Consider the following 18503-nt stretch of genomic DNA (forward strand, 5'->3'; position numbering starts at 1 on the left):
TGTGGATTTTCCCAAACCAGTGATTGTTAATCATTTCTACCCTTTCTTCCAACTCTCACCTTGATTTCACTCTGAGAAATAATGTCAGAACTAAAGAGAATTCTGGATGAAGAGGGTACAAAGATTTAGGTAACTATCCTATCCTAGATTGAGAATAGAATTGTGCACATATGTATTTTTCAAATGCCCTCTTCTCTTAGTAACATAGCTATTGGCTCACACCCATGAAAATAGTCACACAAACAGAGAATGCTCTTTGACTGCCTTCAGTTCTACTTCTGCCTCAGTTTTATCCTCTTTGTATAGTCTCTCATCTTTTGTCATGAGTTTAACTGTTCCCTTTATGAGAATGACTTCCAAAGCTTCATCTTTACTCTGACCTCACCTCAGTGTCAAACCTTATTTTCATTTGTCTTCTAATCAGTTACCCCCATATATCCTGTAGCCTCTCAAACTCATTATGTCTGAAATGCCGCCTTTCCTGTTAAAAACAAATAAAATGGACTACCAAACAACAGCAACTCACTACACATTCCTTTTTCTCTTATTGGTGCCTTCGGTATACTGGTCACCTGGGTACCATTAGATACAGCATTTCCCGTGGTGTGTTCCATAGAACACCAGGTCAGTTAAGTTTGGGGCTATGTTAAATAGCAGGTTTCTTTACTTCATAATTTCTCACAATCAAATTTCTCATAATTTACTTCATAATTTCTATATAGTTGGTAATCAGAATTTTAAAGTACTATGATTAGAAAACTGCTTTAGAAATTGCCAGGTCCTAGTAAAAGAAATGATGACTTAATAAGTTGTGGCTTTTTTCTTTGCATGGAAAAGGGGTTGAGTTGTACTAACAATTGCCCTTTACAATTTTTCTGAATTGACGATCATTTTATTCTTTAGGGAAACTGTCCAGATAAATATTTCTGTGGACTATTGAAGATAAGCCTTCGCTAGTTTAGAAAAGAGTGAATGTGATGATGTTGGCCTTTCTGAGCCATGAGATATATTTTAGAATATCCTCATAGCTTTATGATTTTTTAGTTGACTCACCCATTTTCTCCAGGTGAAATGTCCTCTAATAGGTTGGTTGGCTCAGTTTTACACGAACGTATTAGAATTTAGACTTTTTAACTTGGAGGAGTCACCAACTGCGGCTTTTGATTCCACTTTTAGCTGCAATCTGCTCTTCTGTGTACTTATAAAGTAAATGCCATGTAAATAGGAACCCAGGATAGGGTTACTTGTCCTCAAAAGGTCATGTACCAACAGCAGTTGCTGAGTAAGTGTTCCTGCATCTAGGGATGTTTATAACACTCTTGTTTCCATTTATTTCTGCAGAGTGTAGTGAAACTGATGAGGGGACTGCTGCACTGCATGATAAGACAGGTATTGTTAACAGCCCCCTCTGTAATAAAAGCACATTGTTGTACTTTCTTCACCCCTTAGGGAATGTTTATATCATATATATATATATATATATATATATATATATATGTATATAATCTTTTTCCATTTCACTAATAGTGCACACTAATTTTAGAAAAGTTGTAGAATTGAGGGGGGAAATGTCACCCGTGATTTTACCACCCAGTTACTACTGGAATGTTTCCTTCTAGTCCTTTTTCACTTTTCTACAAATGATTTTTTAATATACTTCATCATTGCCGTACATGTAATCTGTATTGAGCAAATGATGATACAATTCTATAAGCCCTCATCTGAAACCCTTGGGACCTGATAAATTTTAAAATTCAGAATTTTTTAGATTTTAGAAGGCACTACAGCATGTATACCATATAGTATGTTATGTCCTCAGCAGGTCCATAACAGCAGTCTATTATCAAAAACATTAATCTCTCTCTAGGGAAACATGCATTTTCATACTAATAAAATAAATAGAAACTACAAATTTCCCTATGTCAAAACGAATGTTGATGCAAAACTTAGGGGAAAAAAACCTTTGGGAGTGTTCCAGATTATGTGATTGGAGGTAAGGAGCCAAGGACTTACACCTCCTTGCATTAATTTGCATTTTCCTGATCTTGAATTAAGTTGAGCATCCTTTCATGTGTAGATGAAAAACTTTGCATTTTTTTCTCCTATTAAATTGTCTCTTAGGTCTTTTGACTATTTTTCTTTTGGGTGTCTCTTTCTTGCCTATTTGAGGAGTTCCAGAACATTATGGTTCTCCATCCTTTGTCACAAACCTCAAATAATTTTTAGTAGTCTGGGGTTTATCTTTTAGGTTATTTATGATATTTTTTATATTCAAAAGTGTTTTATTTTTAAAAAGTGCTTTCCCTTTATCCTAGGAGATTTACAGAAAGTTGCACACCTTGAATCTGAACTGATTTTCTTGAAACCAATATTACCTTTTATTAGAAGGAGAAATTGAGGCCTGGATTAATAAAATAACCACTCACAGGCATTCAACAAGTCTAAAGTACGAAGAAATCAACTCTACCTAGTTTAACCTTTTTTACTAGTGCTCTCTCTATTGGACTATCTCACAGCCATCATTTCTTATTTTTGTCCTGATTTGCTACTTTCTTTGGTATTTGAGATATTTGCATTTTCTACCTTACCAAATAGGTTTAAATTCACTAATTTAGTGGACCATACTTAAAGGTATAATATTGGGTTGGCCAGAAAGTTTGTTTAGCTTTTTCCATAAAGTAAAAGACACGTTTTTTATTTACACTAATAACTTTATTGATTTGGATATTTAGAGTATGTCAGCTCTCTCCCATGTGGTATAATGTTAATTGTTTTCAATTTATGTTTCAATTTGATCACTATCAACTTCCTGGTCTGCCTGATGGAGTATCATCCAGTGGGAGATCCCTAGCATGAAACTTCGCAAACCAGTTCTTAAAAAATACTTTATTTATGTATCTTTAGAGGGGAAGGGAAGGAGAGAGGGAGAGAAATATCAATGTATGGTTGCCTCTCATGCGCCCCCCTGCTGGGAACTGGCCTGCAGCCCAAGCATGTGCCCTGACTGGGAATTGAACCGCGATCCTCTGGTTCTCAGGCCCGCACTCAATCCACTTGAGCTACACCAGCCAGGGCTGCAAACCACTTTTGACTTGTTGGATCAGTTACAGCACCTTCTCCATACACTGCACAAATCGTTTGTGTTTCAGCTACATTTTTATCTTTCTCGAAATAATAAAGCATAATATGTCAAAAATGTTGCATATTTTCTCCCATCTTCAGTATTAAAATGGCTACATAAAACTTTACCAATTTTGATAAGTTTTTTTTAAATGCACGCTGGTATGACAGCTGTCACAGTACAATTTAACAAAATTGTTTGAAGCATTACTAGGGCCATCTTACAGAAAAAAACAAATGAACTTTTTAGCCAACCCAGTATCATTTATGAGATGCACACATAATGAAATCTAAGTTTTAAGAACTAAGTCTTTCAGTTAAGAGTACTACGGAAGTATTTTATATGGGTTGCTTTTTCTGCATAGCCGTCTTTAACTGTTTTCGTTTTCTTCAGGTGGATAAAGTAGAATCCTTCAAATACAGTCAGAGTACCAAGGATAGCCTCCATGCCAAGTACAACACCAAAACCTGTGCCACTGTAGTGGGTGATGACCAGTGGGGACACCTGCAGTTGGATGCCACCTCTGTGTATCTGCTCTTCTTAGCACAAATGACTGCCTCAGGTTGGTACAAGGACAGAAGTACTGGGGGCCACGGCACTGTAGAGCACTTGCTCTACCACAAGTGGCTTCTCCAGAAAACAAAATGGCTCTTTACATTGCTCAAAGATGCACATTGGAACCATAATATTTTGAAAATTGTACAAGGAGAAACAATTCTTTGAGATCTAGTTGGTATTCCTCTACGTTGAAAAACAAGTCCGGGATACTAATTAGTACTTTTAAATTGAGAACCAGGAATTCTGGGGTAGATTTCCTTTAGATGAGTGCTGTTATCTTTTATTAATCCTCAGATACCATGAGATGGGGAAGAAGGACTAGGGTTTATTGTTTGTTCTCATACTATACACTGACAAGCTTATAGCTAGTATTAACATAAATTGAATCACCTACTTTATACTACTCTGTATTAATATATTATAAACAAGACATCTCTCTGTGGGCCTCTAAATTTTATTAAGGGAATTAACTTAGGAGTCAGAATTCAAATGTTTATTTTTTATTTTATTTATTTTTAAATATTTTATTTATTTATTTTTAGAGAGGAAGAGAAGGAGAGAAGGAGAGAAATATCAATGTATGGTTGCCTCTCGTGAGTCCCCTGCAACTGGGAACTGGCCTGCAACCCAGGCGTGTGCCCTGACTGGGAATCGAACCGCGATCATGTGGTTCGCAGCCCGAGCTCAATCCACTGAGCTACACCAGCCAGGGCTCAATGTTTATTTTTTATTATTGAATAATAGCCCTTTTCATATGGTTTTTTTACTACTTTTATATGCTTTACCTGAAAAGAGGAAAGCATAAGAACCACCATAATTCCCTTTTATTTATTCTATATTGAGGAAGACAATAAATCTGATGATAATCAGTTTGTAAATTAAACAGGATCTTTCCCAGATTGTCCTGAGGTAAAGCAAATGCACTTGTCACAATACCACATTTTTGACATTGTAATTTTTTAATCTTCCTGTCTGGTTACAGAGCTATGTGGTACTAACACCATTCAGGGTGAGAATTACCTCCGAATACTCTTCTTCTCCTTTTCTTACACAAATATATTTTGGTGATAAAGCCTTCCTTTTATTCCCCTCCAGGACACACATCTCAGAGGCAGAGTAACCTTTTCTTAAAGTTATAATATGGCTACTTACATGGTCTCTTCTTTTGGAGGGGTGGTTTCTCCCTGAATAAATATATTTTTAGGTTTTGTTTTTAAAACATAGAATGGCAGATATAACTCCATTTCTAATATTCTTTCAATACCAACTCTGGAATTTTTTTTTTTACGAAGCAAAAAGTATCTAAGTATTCCTTGTGGTTTTTCATTTTGAGCCCAGAAAAGAAGCAGAAATATACTAAAGAGGCTTATAAGAGACATATTCATTTATTCAACAAATGTCATCTCTTGATTCCTGACTTAAAATTTGATTTTTAACTCAATGATTTGACTTTGATAGGAGCTTGGAATAACATGGATATTTTTTATCAGGCCCTTGAGAAATAAGTAGGAATAAGTAGATATTCACAAGTAAAGAAAAAGGAAGGGAACAGTACTACTAGAAGTACAGAAGTTTGAAAAGTACCTTTGTGTTTAGAGTGTAAGACAGATCTGGAAAAATGGCAGAAAGGTGAAGCTATAGAGCGGTGGCTAGCCGTTTAAGGGTCTGTATGTTAACTGTGTATTAAGACAGTTTTAGCCCTGGGTGGTGGGGCTCAGCGGATTGAGTGCCAGCCTGCGAACCATAGGGTTGCCAGTTTGATTCCCAGCCAGGGCACATGCCTGGGTTGCAGCTCTGGTCCCCAGTAGGGGGCGCATGAGAGGCAACTGCACATAGATGTTTCTGTCCCTCTCTTTCTCCTTCCCCTCTCCTCTCTCTAAAAATAAATAAATAAAATCTTTGAAAAAACCCTGAAACTATAAAAGTACCAGAAACATTAATGGGATAGAACTTTTTAATAAAAGTTTCTGAAAATAAAACTGTACTGTAAACAAAGTCAGGGATCAAAAAACTAGAAAAATACTTATAACACATATGATGGCCAAAAGGCTAACTTTGTTAATATTCATTAATATATTAATAACAGAGAGACCAGCAATTCAATATAAATTGGTGGACACGACCAAACAGTTCATGGGAAAAGAAATACAGATGGCTTACAAACATATAAAAAGACTCACAACGTTATTCATAATAAAAGAACTTCAAATTAAACAAGGAGATTCTATTTCTCATCCATTAGAGTGGCGAAGATCAACAACTTATTAAAGCTTGTGTTGATGTGGTTTAGAGAACAGGTAGTTAGTGCTGTTTGTTATGTAAACTATGCAACTTCTTTGTGTAATAACTTAGTGATAATTTTCAACATTTAATATATACATGGTAAAGTTATGGAGAAGTATACTGATATTTTCAGTTTACTTTGACAGATACCAAAAACTGAGATGGATTGATGGATGGATAGGTGTGCGATAGAATACTATAGTAAAATGTTAATGGTTCAGTCCAGATGGTGTGTACACAGGTGTTCACTGTAAAAATCTTTCATTTCTTTTGTTTGTTGAAAAATTTCCTAATAAAATTTTGGGAAAAAATGCATAAATCTGTGACTCAGCAATTCTACTAAGAATTTACCTTGATATACTGGTACATGAGCACAAAGATATATAAATACACAGATATTTATGGTGGTACTGACTGTGGTGATAAAAGACTAGATACAACCTAAATGCTTTTCATTATTAATGAAGTGGTTATATGAGTAGGCATTCAGTAGAAAGCTGTGTAGCTGTTAAAAAAAGATGAGGCAGATATACTTTAAATTGTCTCCAAGTAATACATGAAAAAAGCCAGGTGCAGCCTAGTATGGTACTACTGTTTGTGTGAATTTTATATAGCATGATACATTTCAGAAAGGATACAGAGGAAACTGGAAAGACTTGTTTTCTCCAGAGAGGAGATTTGACAGAGTGGGAGTGATGTGATTCCAGGTGGAAGACTTTCACTGTATACCTGTTGGTATTAAATAAAAATAGGAGATGGGGAGGGAGAGAGGAGAGAAATGTAATTTTTATTTAATCCTCACATGAGGATATGTTTATTGGTTTTAGAGAGAGAGGAAGGGAGAGAGAAACATCGATGTGAGAGAGAAATGTCTATCGATTGCTTCTGTATGTGCCCCAACCAGGAATGAAACCTGCAACCATTTTTGGTGTACAGAACAATGCTCCAACCAATTGAGCCACCTGGCCAGGGTGAGGAGTGTTACTTTTTAAACAAAAGTGGATTATACTGTACATATTGGGAGGCAGTATAGCATCCTTGGTGAGGATCTGAAGTGATGTAGAAGTTGATAGTCAACCGAGTCTTATTTATTAGTTACATGACCTTAGCGAAATAATTTCTCTGAGCCTCATTGAGAAAATAGAAGTACCCCCCCTCTTAGGGATGTTGTAAAAAGTAGGTGGGTAATTCACGCAAACACTCCATTTTATGCTGTAACTATCTGTGTATAGCCTACATTTAGAATAATTCTCATTTTTTACTCCAAAAAATAATGGATTTATGTTCTCCTAAGAATCATAATGTATATCTCCTTCTTGCTCAGTATTTAGACTCTTTCCAACTCTTTTATGAAATATTTGCTTTTCTCCAGATGCCTAGGTTTGACATTTAGACACATTATGAATTAGTTACCTATGGGATTAAGAGCCTGAGACTTTCTATTAAAATCTACAAATAGTAGTTAAAATTCTTCCATGTTAAAAATATGCTGTTATCTCACTTAGTTGCAGACTAGCCTAAGACTGATTTGTGATCTTATTTTTATGGTTCTCAGCCAGAGTACCTCCCCTTGTTCCTAAACAGAAGTAGTATTCCCTGGGAATGGTTGGGTCACTTAGTCACCGTAGCTGCCGTTAAAACCTATAGTGATCATTGACCAACTCTGTATCTTTATTCTCTTTTTCCTTAGGACTTCATATCATCCATAGCCTAGATGAAGTCAATTTCATACAGAACCTTGTGTTTTACATTGAAGCTGCATATAAAACTGCTGTGAGTACTCATTTGGGAATGTATTTTAAACATGGTGTTTTTTAAATTCTGGGTAATCCATTTTATCTTTTAATGTTGCCCCTTACAGTGAACTAATCTATAAGGCTTCTGACAAAAATTGCCTTCAGCTTCTTTCTTTGATAACCTCTGTCATCCTCTGTTTACCTTCTTCCCAAGGGAGTTACAGAGGCAAGAGAGTCAAGATGCTATGCTTTCATTTCTTGCAAACTGTACAAAATCTGATGGTATATATTTGACAGTCTGGGGCTAAATTGTAGTCTTATTCTAATGACTTATGGTCTTCAACAGGAGCAAGATGGCTAGGGAGTAGTATGGGTTAGCTACTTAGAAATAACATTTAGTCATGTGTATAATATTATCTGTAGACATTGATTCAGTATCTACTATACAAAGTAGTTACTTTTTCTTATAACTACTATATGAGGTAAATGTATATTAAATCATAAGATATTTAACATCTTCTCTGTCAGGGATCACTTCTACATTGCATATTCATTGTATTGAAAATGGCTATATCATAAATAGTCCTTTTTTAACTTAATGGTTTAGGTTTTTTTTTTAGTTATTTTAGGTGGGAGGGTAAATCTGGAATCTGTCACTCCATATTTGAGTGAAGGTTGAGTCTAACATACACATGTTTTATGCAAGCACCCATTATTTGTTGACTGATCTCTTTGCCTTCTGATACCATAGGCCTGCTGTGGTCCAGGGTGCAACTCAGGGTTCTCTGACCTTTCCACTGCATCTAAGGGTTTCAGCAGTAGAATTAATGATAATTGTGCCTCCTGGTACTCTAATCTTTTCTGCACAAACTAGGATAGAACTAGTTTGGGGGCAGGCGAGACTCGCCATGGGATAAATATAGCTGACCTTCCTACGCCTTTAACTCAGAGATGTGATGTGAAAAGTGATGTAAGGTACATACGGAAATAAATATAAGGTGTCTGAGATATATGTGTATGCACATGTGTTTGCATGCACCTGCATGTGTACATGTGGATATTTTCAAGTTCTTTTTAGTGGGAGGACCTAGAAACAATGACACCACAGTGACAGTGAGCACCATTGCTCAAGTCTAGGATCGTAATTATCATTCTGTAATAAAGGAAAGCAGAATTTCCTAGAGAGGTGGCCAATTCCTAGACTGGTATGGTGAAAATACAAGGTGAGACTGGAGTATCATGTAGTGACAAAAGTGAGGGAAGTGTCCAGAAAAGAATGGGGTAGGTCAAACCTGGAAAAACTCTCTGAGGCCAAAACAGAAACAATTTTAGCAAGAAAATAAATAATAACATTTTACTATAACCCAGAGAATAACCTAAATATTCATAAGTTCATACTGATATAAACAACTGAAGAAGTAAATGGGGGAGAAAGGACAGTTTTTTCTTAGTGAAAAATGGCCATTAATGACTACAGAGGTAAAGAAGGAACTAGAAAATCACTAGGGAAACACCACTAATAATTCTCTCGGGCAAGAATCGTACTAATGGATACTGTCCACTGATGATCACTGGCACCAGTTCAACACCAACAGGAACCCCAAATTTGGGATGCAGCGAAGGAAACTTTATTCAGTGCAGAACAGCTCAATTGTGGTACAGCATGTAGGAAAACGCACACTTGTGAAAACAGCACAACTGCGAGGCAGCACTGGGACAGCCCCTTCTCTGGCCAGACAGCTCTGCTCTGTTCCTTGCCTCTGCTTTGCACTGCACAGGTCTGCACAAGTCAACCATTCTTTGGTTGACTCCTTTCTGTGCCGGTCTGCTCTGGCTTGCATTGGTCTCCTGCAAGACATCTTAAGTGTTTTAGCTCAGCCAGAAAAGTGCAGTCTTCAGCTTTGGTGGAAAGAGAAAGTACCTCCCAGAGCCAGAGGAGAGCAGGCTTATATGGAGGGAAGTCCATGTCTCTGGTCCCCAATTAGTCTTTCCTCATGCAAATAAAGACTCCAAATCCTCACAGTTTGATTGGTCCAAAAGGCATTGTCCTGATTGGTCAGAATAGAGTCACTCTGGTTGGTCAGAGCTGTGCAGCTCCAATTGGATGGGGAAAGCCTCAGTCCTATTGGTTGCGATAGGATTCCAGGAACTCCTGTATAAGGGCTGGCTCGGATGGCAGGAACACAGTGCATGCAGGCAGTTCAGTGCAGGCTTCTCCCTGAAGGGCAGTTTGAGTGAGGGGGCCCCTTTGTAGAAACAGCTGTTAGGCTCTGTTTTTTCTTTGATTTGAACCCAGTTAGCCATCAGAAGCCCTTCTTAGTATGTGTCTTCTTTCTCAGGGTTTACAATGCTATATTAGTGGGTGGATGTTGGAAGAGAAACAGGATATTTGTAGTCATAAAGTGTCTCAAGATACTTATTAATTACAAGTTGGGAAATGGTAACAGTAGGAATGGAATAACCCTGAAGACACCACCTTAACCAACTGATGAAGGTTAATGTCACCAGTGGTAAAACGTAACATTGTGTGCCCCCTGATACGATGCACTGAGAAGGGCATAGCGTAATGTCTGTAGTATCCTTGCCAAAAATGCATAATCTCAATCTAAGCAAGAGAAGACATGAGGCAAACCCAAAATGATGTAAATCTATAAAATATTTGACCACTAATTTACAAATCTTCAAAAAGTGTCAGTGTCATGGAAGACAAGACTGAGGAACTGTAAATGATTGGGAGAGGCTCAGGAAACACAACAAATGTAAGATGGTATTCTGGCTTGGATCCTGGAATGTTAAAAACTTAGTGGAAAAAGTGCTAAAATCCTAATCAAGTCCATATTTGGTTAGTAGTATTGTTCTGGTGTAAATTTCTTAGCTTTGACAGTTGTACTATGATATGTCAGATGTTAATATTAAGGAAAGCTGGATGAAAGGTGTATGGGAACTCACTTTTACTCTGTTTGTAACTTACCTGTTTGTAAATTTTTTTGAATAATTAAAGTTATTCAAAATAAAAAGTTTATTGAAAGTAATTTTAGCTGTTCTCTTTATATTATCAAGGGGCCATATACAACTATGGTTAAGAATGTAGGCTTTGGAGTGAGAGTACTTGACCTCTAATCCCAGGTCTGTCACTAATTAGCTGTGTGTCCCTGGGTGAGTCACTTAACCTCTCTTTGTACCTCAGTTTTATCATCTATAAATGTAATGATTAAGGAAGATAGCAGTGTGAAGTTCACAGGTTAGTTTACGGTACATTGTCAATGCCACTGTGGAGTAAAATTAGAATGGATATTTAAGGTAAAATACCAAGGTGTGGCTTAGGCTCCATTTCCTAGACTCCTTGGGTATCTGCTTTGATGGGAAATTTTGAAAAGTGCCTCTCTAGATGGGCTAGTTAGAATTATGTAACTACACAGGGAGCTCTGCGTAGGAATTAGCTGTTTTTGCTGATAATGATGATATGAGAGATTCTAGCCAAGAGCATAGTTTTCCCACCATGATCATTATTCTGACCCTTTGAGTTAAGAGTTTTCCCATCCAAACTACTAAAAACTCTAAAAAGCATGAACTAGGTTAAACTGTAGGGATTAGTGACAGAGAGATACTTGTTTTTTTTATCCTATTTAGATTGATAACATACTTTTCTACTGGAACCAATTCATGTGATTTTTTTTTTTATTAATCTAAGACTCAGATATTCCAGGCTGGAAACAAGTTTTATGAATCTAATTTTTAAAAGTTTAATTTTTTTCCACTTCATTACTACCTGCTGTTTCCGTTGCTTTGAGCTAATTTCCTGAATATTTTCTGGCCAGGAAAGTGATTAAAGAACTTTAGTGTGTAGGGAGCTGGGCATATTTCCCTGCTATAATTCGCTCTAATCTAGTTGATTGACCCTGGAGAGCTTGACCTCTGATAAAAACACAAGGTAGCTCTACTCCACAACATCAAAGTTTAGTATTTGATGCTGGTATGCTCTGGCAGACAATTAGCAGTCTGCTGATTAAAGTTGGGAAGACAGAAAGAGAGTAGAATCTACTTGCTAATTTGGCATTTTATTTGGCTGGAAGGTGTGGGGGAGGGAAGACAGTAAGTTACTGGTATTGGGCCAAGGATTACAAGCAAAATTTTTGATGAAGCATTATGTAAATGATTTCTTAAGAAGAAGTCATTCTAACTCTAAAACAAATTGCTGGGGAAGAAATATATTAAAGAAAGGAAGCAGAGTGGGCAACATATGAGTGAAAGGATCTGAAAAGGAAACAACATGTTTGAATTTGAAACTGGCCAGGAAATTTAGAAGGCCTAATCACACTTCAACTACAATTAAACTGTCCAGGAGTCCTACAACTTCTTGGATGCCATACTAGAATTTAAAGTTACTGGGGAAATATCTGTGGGAGCAACCCAACTCATTGGCCTATCCTTAATAAGCATAAGTGTGACAAATTAGCTACTATTCGTGCCTTTTATTTAATAGTTGTGTATCTAGTAAGCATTTAGTAGTGATGATTTTCTAATGGAATATTGCTTATTTTATGCCAGGACTTTGGTATATGGGAACGTGGAGACAAGACCAACCAAGGGATCTCAGAATTGAATGCCAGTTCAGTTGGAATGGCAAAGGTAATTTCTCTTGCTTTGTGTATCCCAGGTACGGGAGAAGGAAGCCTGGTACATCTTTGCCGTAGATAAAGGCTTAATGTGAATATGGGCCATCATCAAATTAATTGTTCTTTTAAACCACAGGCAAAATTCAGATTCTTCCCTAGAACTATGAACATGTAGGTAAAGACTTCTTTCATAAGCTCCAGATTTATATATCCAAATTGGTTTTGTAGCATATCTCTACCTACATATCTCGCAAGGAACTCAGAGGACACATCTTAAAGTAAACTCATCATCGCTACCATTATACAACAAACAAAAGAAGGTCTTTCGTCCTTCTATACACCATTTGACAAAGCTTGATATCAGGAAACTATTTCTTAATCCTCTACCACCCACACTCTCCTGCACCCCCCCCCCATATCATTATCATCATAATTACCTTTTCACTTGGCTTTATCTTTTCTTTCCCACTGCTACTGCCTCAATTACAGCTCTTATATTTGGAAAAGGCAAGAAGGCATAAAATAGGATAGCAAGAATCGGATCAAAACATACCTATTATAATGATAAATACGCATGACTTATGTGTTTCTCCTGACAAGAGGCAAAAAACACAGGTTGATTTTAAAAGAGAGAAAAAGGAAGTTCAGCCTTTACTACTTATAAGAGCTCTAACATAACAATTTGATGCAGAAATATTAAAAATAGAAAGATGGGCAAAGTCTTGCCAACATAAACAAGAAAACATGGTGACTATGTATGTAAACATCAAATGGAGTCGAATTCAAAGCAAAATAGTAGTATATGGAATAAAGAGGACAAATAAGGTCAAGGCAGAATTTTAAAAGGCACAGCCTAAAATGAGAAAGCCTGGCCTGGAATGTAGTTTCAATTAATACAAAACAAAATATGTTAGAAATACAAGTCAAAATAGAAGCAGTTGTAAGGGGACAATTTAACAAAAACTACTGCCAGGCATGACAGATGAAATAAACCAAAAATAACATCACAGAAAATTTCGACTATATAATTAATGTGGTTGAATTAGTAAGTCTATATGGAACTTTGTACCTAGAGATATTTATCCCCGGGTAAACTTTTTCTTTTAATGTATTTTTATTATCAAAGTGGCACAAATATTGAGTTTATTTTAAGAAATCTTACTATACTTCTGTGTAATCTGACTTTTTATCCTCACCTGAGGACATGCTTGTTGATTTTTTAGAGAGGGGAAAGGAAGAAGAGAGAGAATGAGAGAAACATAGATGTGAGAGAAAAATATCAATTGGTGGCCTCTTACACACATGCTAACTGGGGACCAAACCTGCAACCCAGGCATGTGCCCTGACTGGGAATTGAACTGACAACCCTTCAGTTGACAGGCCAGTGCCGAATCCACTGAGCCACACCAGCCAGGGCTGTAATTGTTCCTTGATTGCTGTTATCCCATTCATGGGTGTGCTTCATCGTCAGGCTGGTTGAGGCTCAGCCCAACCCATTGTGCAAATTGTTGTACATGTGCTGACCAAACAATACAGTCCAAAGCAAAAGCAAATGGAAAACAACTCAACAGATAAACAAACCAACAACAACAAAAATTAAAAATTACAATGAAAAGAATCAGAAATGAAAAGTCACTAATACTCTAACAAAAACAATAAAAATTAAGTAAAAAAGAGAAAAGAATAATAAAAGACAAGTAACAAAAAGAATTAGAGAAGGAAAAAGAAGTTGGAAAGTATATGACAGGAAAAAAGAAAGATGAAAGAAACATAATAACAAAAATACATATATAGAGAAAAATATAGATGAAAGGAAAACTGAAAAAACAATAGAAAAGAGAAAACAGAATAACAATAGGAAAGAGAATGAGAGATATGAAAGAAAAACAGGAAGACAAGAAAAAATGAAATAGAAAAGACAAAGAAAAGATTAGAAAAGAAAAAAGTGTGGTTTGCCTCACCAGATTGTTGTGCCTGCTGTGGTGACAGCAATCTTGTCTTCTTTCCATACACTGTTAGTGAAGCCCGGTGAAGCCCATTGGGTCCCCCTCTGGTGCTGTCCGAAGCTGGCCATTTGTTGTGCCAGTCTTAGGTCTCTCAAGAGGTTCTCTGTCGCAAGCCAATGTCAGATAGCTGTCCCATCCTGGCCCTTGGCAAGTCTGTCAGGGTGGAGCTTCTAGTTGACCAGCAGATGGGGCCTCCAGAGTTCAGAGGTTGGATGTGCCTCCAGTCTCATTCTTTGACAGTCCCCTCTCTGAGATGCTCTCCCTTCTTTCGCAGAAATGCTCTCAGGGCAGGGTAACCAGGACCTAGCAGGGGTGTTTCAGCTCCTATGGTGGTGCTCACACTCTGTAGGAAGGGTAGGCGGGCACTTCCTCTTCTTTCCAGGGCAGTGCAGGCTGAACTTGCTGGGGAGCTTGACTCTGATTTCCCATATTGTAGCTGCAGAGCCCAGACTATGCCCATCTGACTCCTGGGCAGAAGTCCAGCTGGGGATCACACACAAAAAAATCAGTACCGCTTGGCACTCAAATTTCTGTGCATGCAGTGGCAACAGCAGGGCAGGGCCAAATCTCCCAGTGCCACCTGGGCTTTAAACAGGCCAAATGTTTCACTCTTCTGCGTCATCTAACCGAGCAAGCTGTAGCCAAAATTTTAGCCCAGCATAGTTCCCCTTTGCCTTGAGGCAGACCGAGTGACTCGGTAGATTGATGGGGAGGGTCACCACCTAATGTGGGTTAGAGTGGTCCTCTCCCTCAAGCCTCACCATCCAGACTCTGACCAGCGATCTGCCCAAAGTCCTTCTAGAGAACAGAGGGCCCTTCAAATTCACTGTTCTGTGTACCAAGAACACCCTTTCTCCATCCTCCAATTGCCATGTGACTCCTCTAGTATTCACAGATCAGGGAAAACTTCCCAAGCTAGTTGTAACAATGGGCTCACTTCTTCCCTGGCATGGGGCTCTGGTCTCCCAGGTGGATCTAATCCCCACTGCTTCTCACTTCTGATGCTGCATGGGCTCCCCTTCTTGTCTCTTATTGCTCTGGATTTGGGATCCCTGTATGGGGATGAGGTCCCACCCTCCTCTGGAGAGGAGAGGGAGAGAGAGCTCCTCTGGTACAGTATCCCTCTGACTCCATCGTCACCACACCTGCATGTGGGGCTTCACCCTCTCCTTGTCTCTTCCTATCCTCCATAGTGCTCCTGCTTCTTACATTTTAGATCAGCTACACTTTGTCTGGTTTTTCAAGGTGATTGTTCTGCAATTTAGCTGCAAGACCGGTATGGGTCTGGGATCCAGCAGAGTGAGCTTCCAGCTACTCTGCAGCCATCTTGGAATTCCTGCACCCATTTTTAATTGTTTTGTTGTTGTTTTTCTTGAGTTTTTATATGTTTTGGATATTAACCTCTTATCAGATATGCGGTTGCCAATATTTTCTGCCATTCCGTAGGTTGTCTGTCAGGTTTATTGTTTCTTTTGCCATGCAGAAGCTTTTTAGTTTGCTGTAGTCCCAATTGTTGAGTTTTGCTTTTGTTGCTTATGCTTTTGGTTTCATCTATAAAAATTATTGCAAAAACTAACATAAAGGAGTTTCTTCCCTGTGTTACCTTCTTGGAGTTTTATAGTATCAGATCTAATGTTTAATCTTTTTTAATTTTTATTAGTGGTATAAGATAGGTATCAAATTTCATTGCTTTGCATGTGGTTATCCAATTTTCCCAACATGATTTATTGATTAGTTGAAGATACTAACCTTCGCTCACTGAGTTTTTTTCACTCCTTTGTCAAATATGAACTGACCATAAATGCAAGGGTCCATTTCTGGATTCTCTATTTTGTTCCATTGGTCTATGTGTCTGTTTTTTTTTTTAAGATTTTATTTATTTTTAGAGAGAGGAGAAGGGAAGGAGAGGGGGAGAGAAACATCAGTGTGTGGTTGCCTGTCATGCGCCCCCTACTGGAAACCTGGCCCGCAACCCAGGCATGTGCCCTGACTGGCAACTGAGCCAGCAATCCTTTGTTTCGCAGGCCTGCACTCAATCTCTTGAGCTACATCAGCCAGGGCTATGTGTCTATTTTAATGCCTATACCATACTATTTTAATTACTATATTTTTGTAATATAATTTACAATTATGACATGTTAGGCTTCCAGCTTTGTTCTTCTTTCCCATGATTGCTTTGGATGTTTGAGGTCCTTTGTGGTTTCATGTAAATTTTAGGGCCTTTCATCTCCTTCGTTAAATTTACTCTTAAGAATTTTATTGATTTTGATGCTGTTGTGAATGGGATAGATCTTTTAAAAATGTCTTTTTCAGATGTTTTGTTGTTAGTGTACAAAAACACCACTGATTTCTGCATGCTGATTTTAAGTCCTTCGACTTTACTGTATTTGTTGATTAGCTTTTTGGCTAAGTCTTTAGGGTTTTCTACATGTAAGATACTACCATCTGTAAATAATGACAATTTTACTTTCATTCTAATTTGGATTCCTTGTCTTCCCTGATTTCACTGGCTAGGAATTCTAACACTATGTTGACTAAAAGTATTTTTTCTTTCTGATCTTAGAGGAGAAGCTTTCAGTCTTTCACTGTTGAGTATAATGTTAACCGCGTTTGTCATAAGTGGCCTTTATTATGTTGAGGTATGTTCTTTCTATATTGAATCTGTTGAGGATTTCTATCATGAAAAGATGGCCACAGCCTCCATCTTAATTGTCTCTGGGACAATATGAGAGGGAAAAAACAACTCAAAGGCCTCTTGGAATAAAGAATGTTAATTGTAGCCCTGGCTGGTGTAGCTCAGTGGATTGAACATGGGCCTGTGAACCAAAGGGTTTCTGGTTTGATTCCCAGTCAGGGCACATGCCTGGGTGGTGTGTGGGCCAGGTCCCCAGTAAGGGGTGTGTGAGAGGTGACCACACATTGATGTTTCTCTCCCTCTCTTTCCCCTTCCCCTTTCCTCTATCTAGAAAAATTAATAAGCAAAATCTTTTTAAAAAAGAATGTTAGTTGTATTTTGTTTTCTGCTGGACATACTTAAAATGACATTATGTGCATTGCTATGATATTAAGATACAGGGCATAGAAATATATATATCTTTTTTTAAAGATTTCTTTCTTTATTTATCTTTAGAGGGAAAGGGAAGGAGAGAAACATCAGTGTATGGTTGCCTCTCGTGAGTCCCCCGCCGGGAACTGGCCTGCAACCCAGGCATGTGCCCCGACTGGGAATCGAACCACCATCGTGTGGTTCGCAGGCCCGCGCTCAATCCACTGAGCTACACCAGCCAGGGCAGAAATATATCTCTTTTTAATGCTGACATTAACCATTCCTTCCTTGCTCCTCACAGGCAGCCCTGGAAGCATTAGATGAACTGAATCTGTTTGGTGTGAAAGGTGGGCCCCAATCAGTTATTCACGTACTTGCTGATGAAGTACAGCACTGCCAGGTAAGAAATAATGGTCCACATTACAGAAAATTTTATTCTAACCCAGATTCAGACTTAGTAAGGACTTTAAAATAAAGAAACCTGATTGAGAATACATAATCTTATTTATTACCATATGCCAAAAATGACTTGTCAAACATCCTGTACTAAGATAAGCTTGATATAACATTAGCAGTAACGTAAATCATAGTCTTGTTTTTTTACCCAAAGTTATAAAGGGATCCCATTATAGTATACGGGCTTCTTCAGTGTTGTCATATCAAGTTTATGGACCCTGCTCCTGCGTATTTCCTTTTCTAGGAATAAAAGGAGAAGAAGGGATGATTGATTTTGAGTGTTCTTGATAGTGGCTCTGAAACATGCCCTTGTCCCAGTTTTAAATGTTTGGAGTTCAGATTGTTTAAATGGTAAATGCATACCTTCAGTTTTATTTAGGATTACTCTGTGTATTAAAAGATTAAGGTTCTTCTCATTGGCAAGATGAGTTTTCTTCTTGAAACCCTGATTAGACACCCATAATGTTATAGTGAATATGAACTCATCTTCTAATTGTAAAAACACAAAATTCCTTATGGAAAAGATAAATGTAAGGGATATATGAGCTGAACCTTCCATTTCCTATTTCTCAGCAACTACATTTTCCCTTATCTTTATGCTTAATAGGTGCTTGTCGAATAACAGGATTGTAGATGGGATAATGATGTGAAGACTATCGTATATCCATTAGCATCTGCTTA

General features: G+C 37.8%; 1 protein-coding gene across 2 annotated transcripts in view; it reads left to right on the top strand.

Annotated features, from left to right (window-relative positions):
• The window catches only part of PHKA1 (phosphorylase kinase regulatory subunit alpha 1), a 174126-nt gene that overhangs the window by 3346 nt on the left and 152277 nt on the right, over window positions 1-18503 (top strand). For both annotated transcript variants that reach the window (XM_037057663.1, XM_037057673.1), the window contains exons 3-7: window positions 1342-1389; window positions 3515-3683; window positions 7653-7735; window positions 12247-12327; window positions 17668-17766. In XM_037057663.1, coding sequence (XP_036913558.1) covers window positions 1342-1389; window positions 3515-3683; window positions 7653-7735; window positions 12247-12327; window positions 17668-17766 — 480 coding nt within the window. The remainder of the gene's footprint in view (window positions 1-1341; window positions 1390-3514; window positions 3684-7652; window positions 7736-12246; window positions 12328-17667; window positions 17767-18503) is intronic.

The sequence above is a fragment of the Sturnira hondurensis genome, unplaced genomic scaffold, assembly GCF_014824575.4.
Source record: "Sturnira hondurensis isolate 20B ecotype Veracruz unplaced genomic scaffold, ASM1482457v3 Scaffold0000982, whole genome shotgun sequence".
Classification (NCBI taxonomy): Eukaryota; Metazoa; Chordata; class Mammalia; order Chiroptera; family Phyllostomidae; genus Sturnira; species Sturnira hondurensis.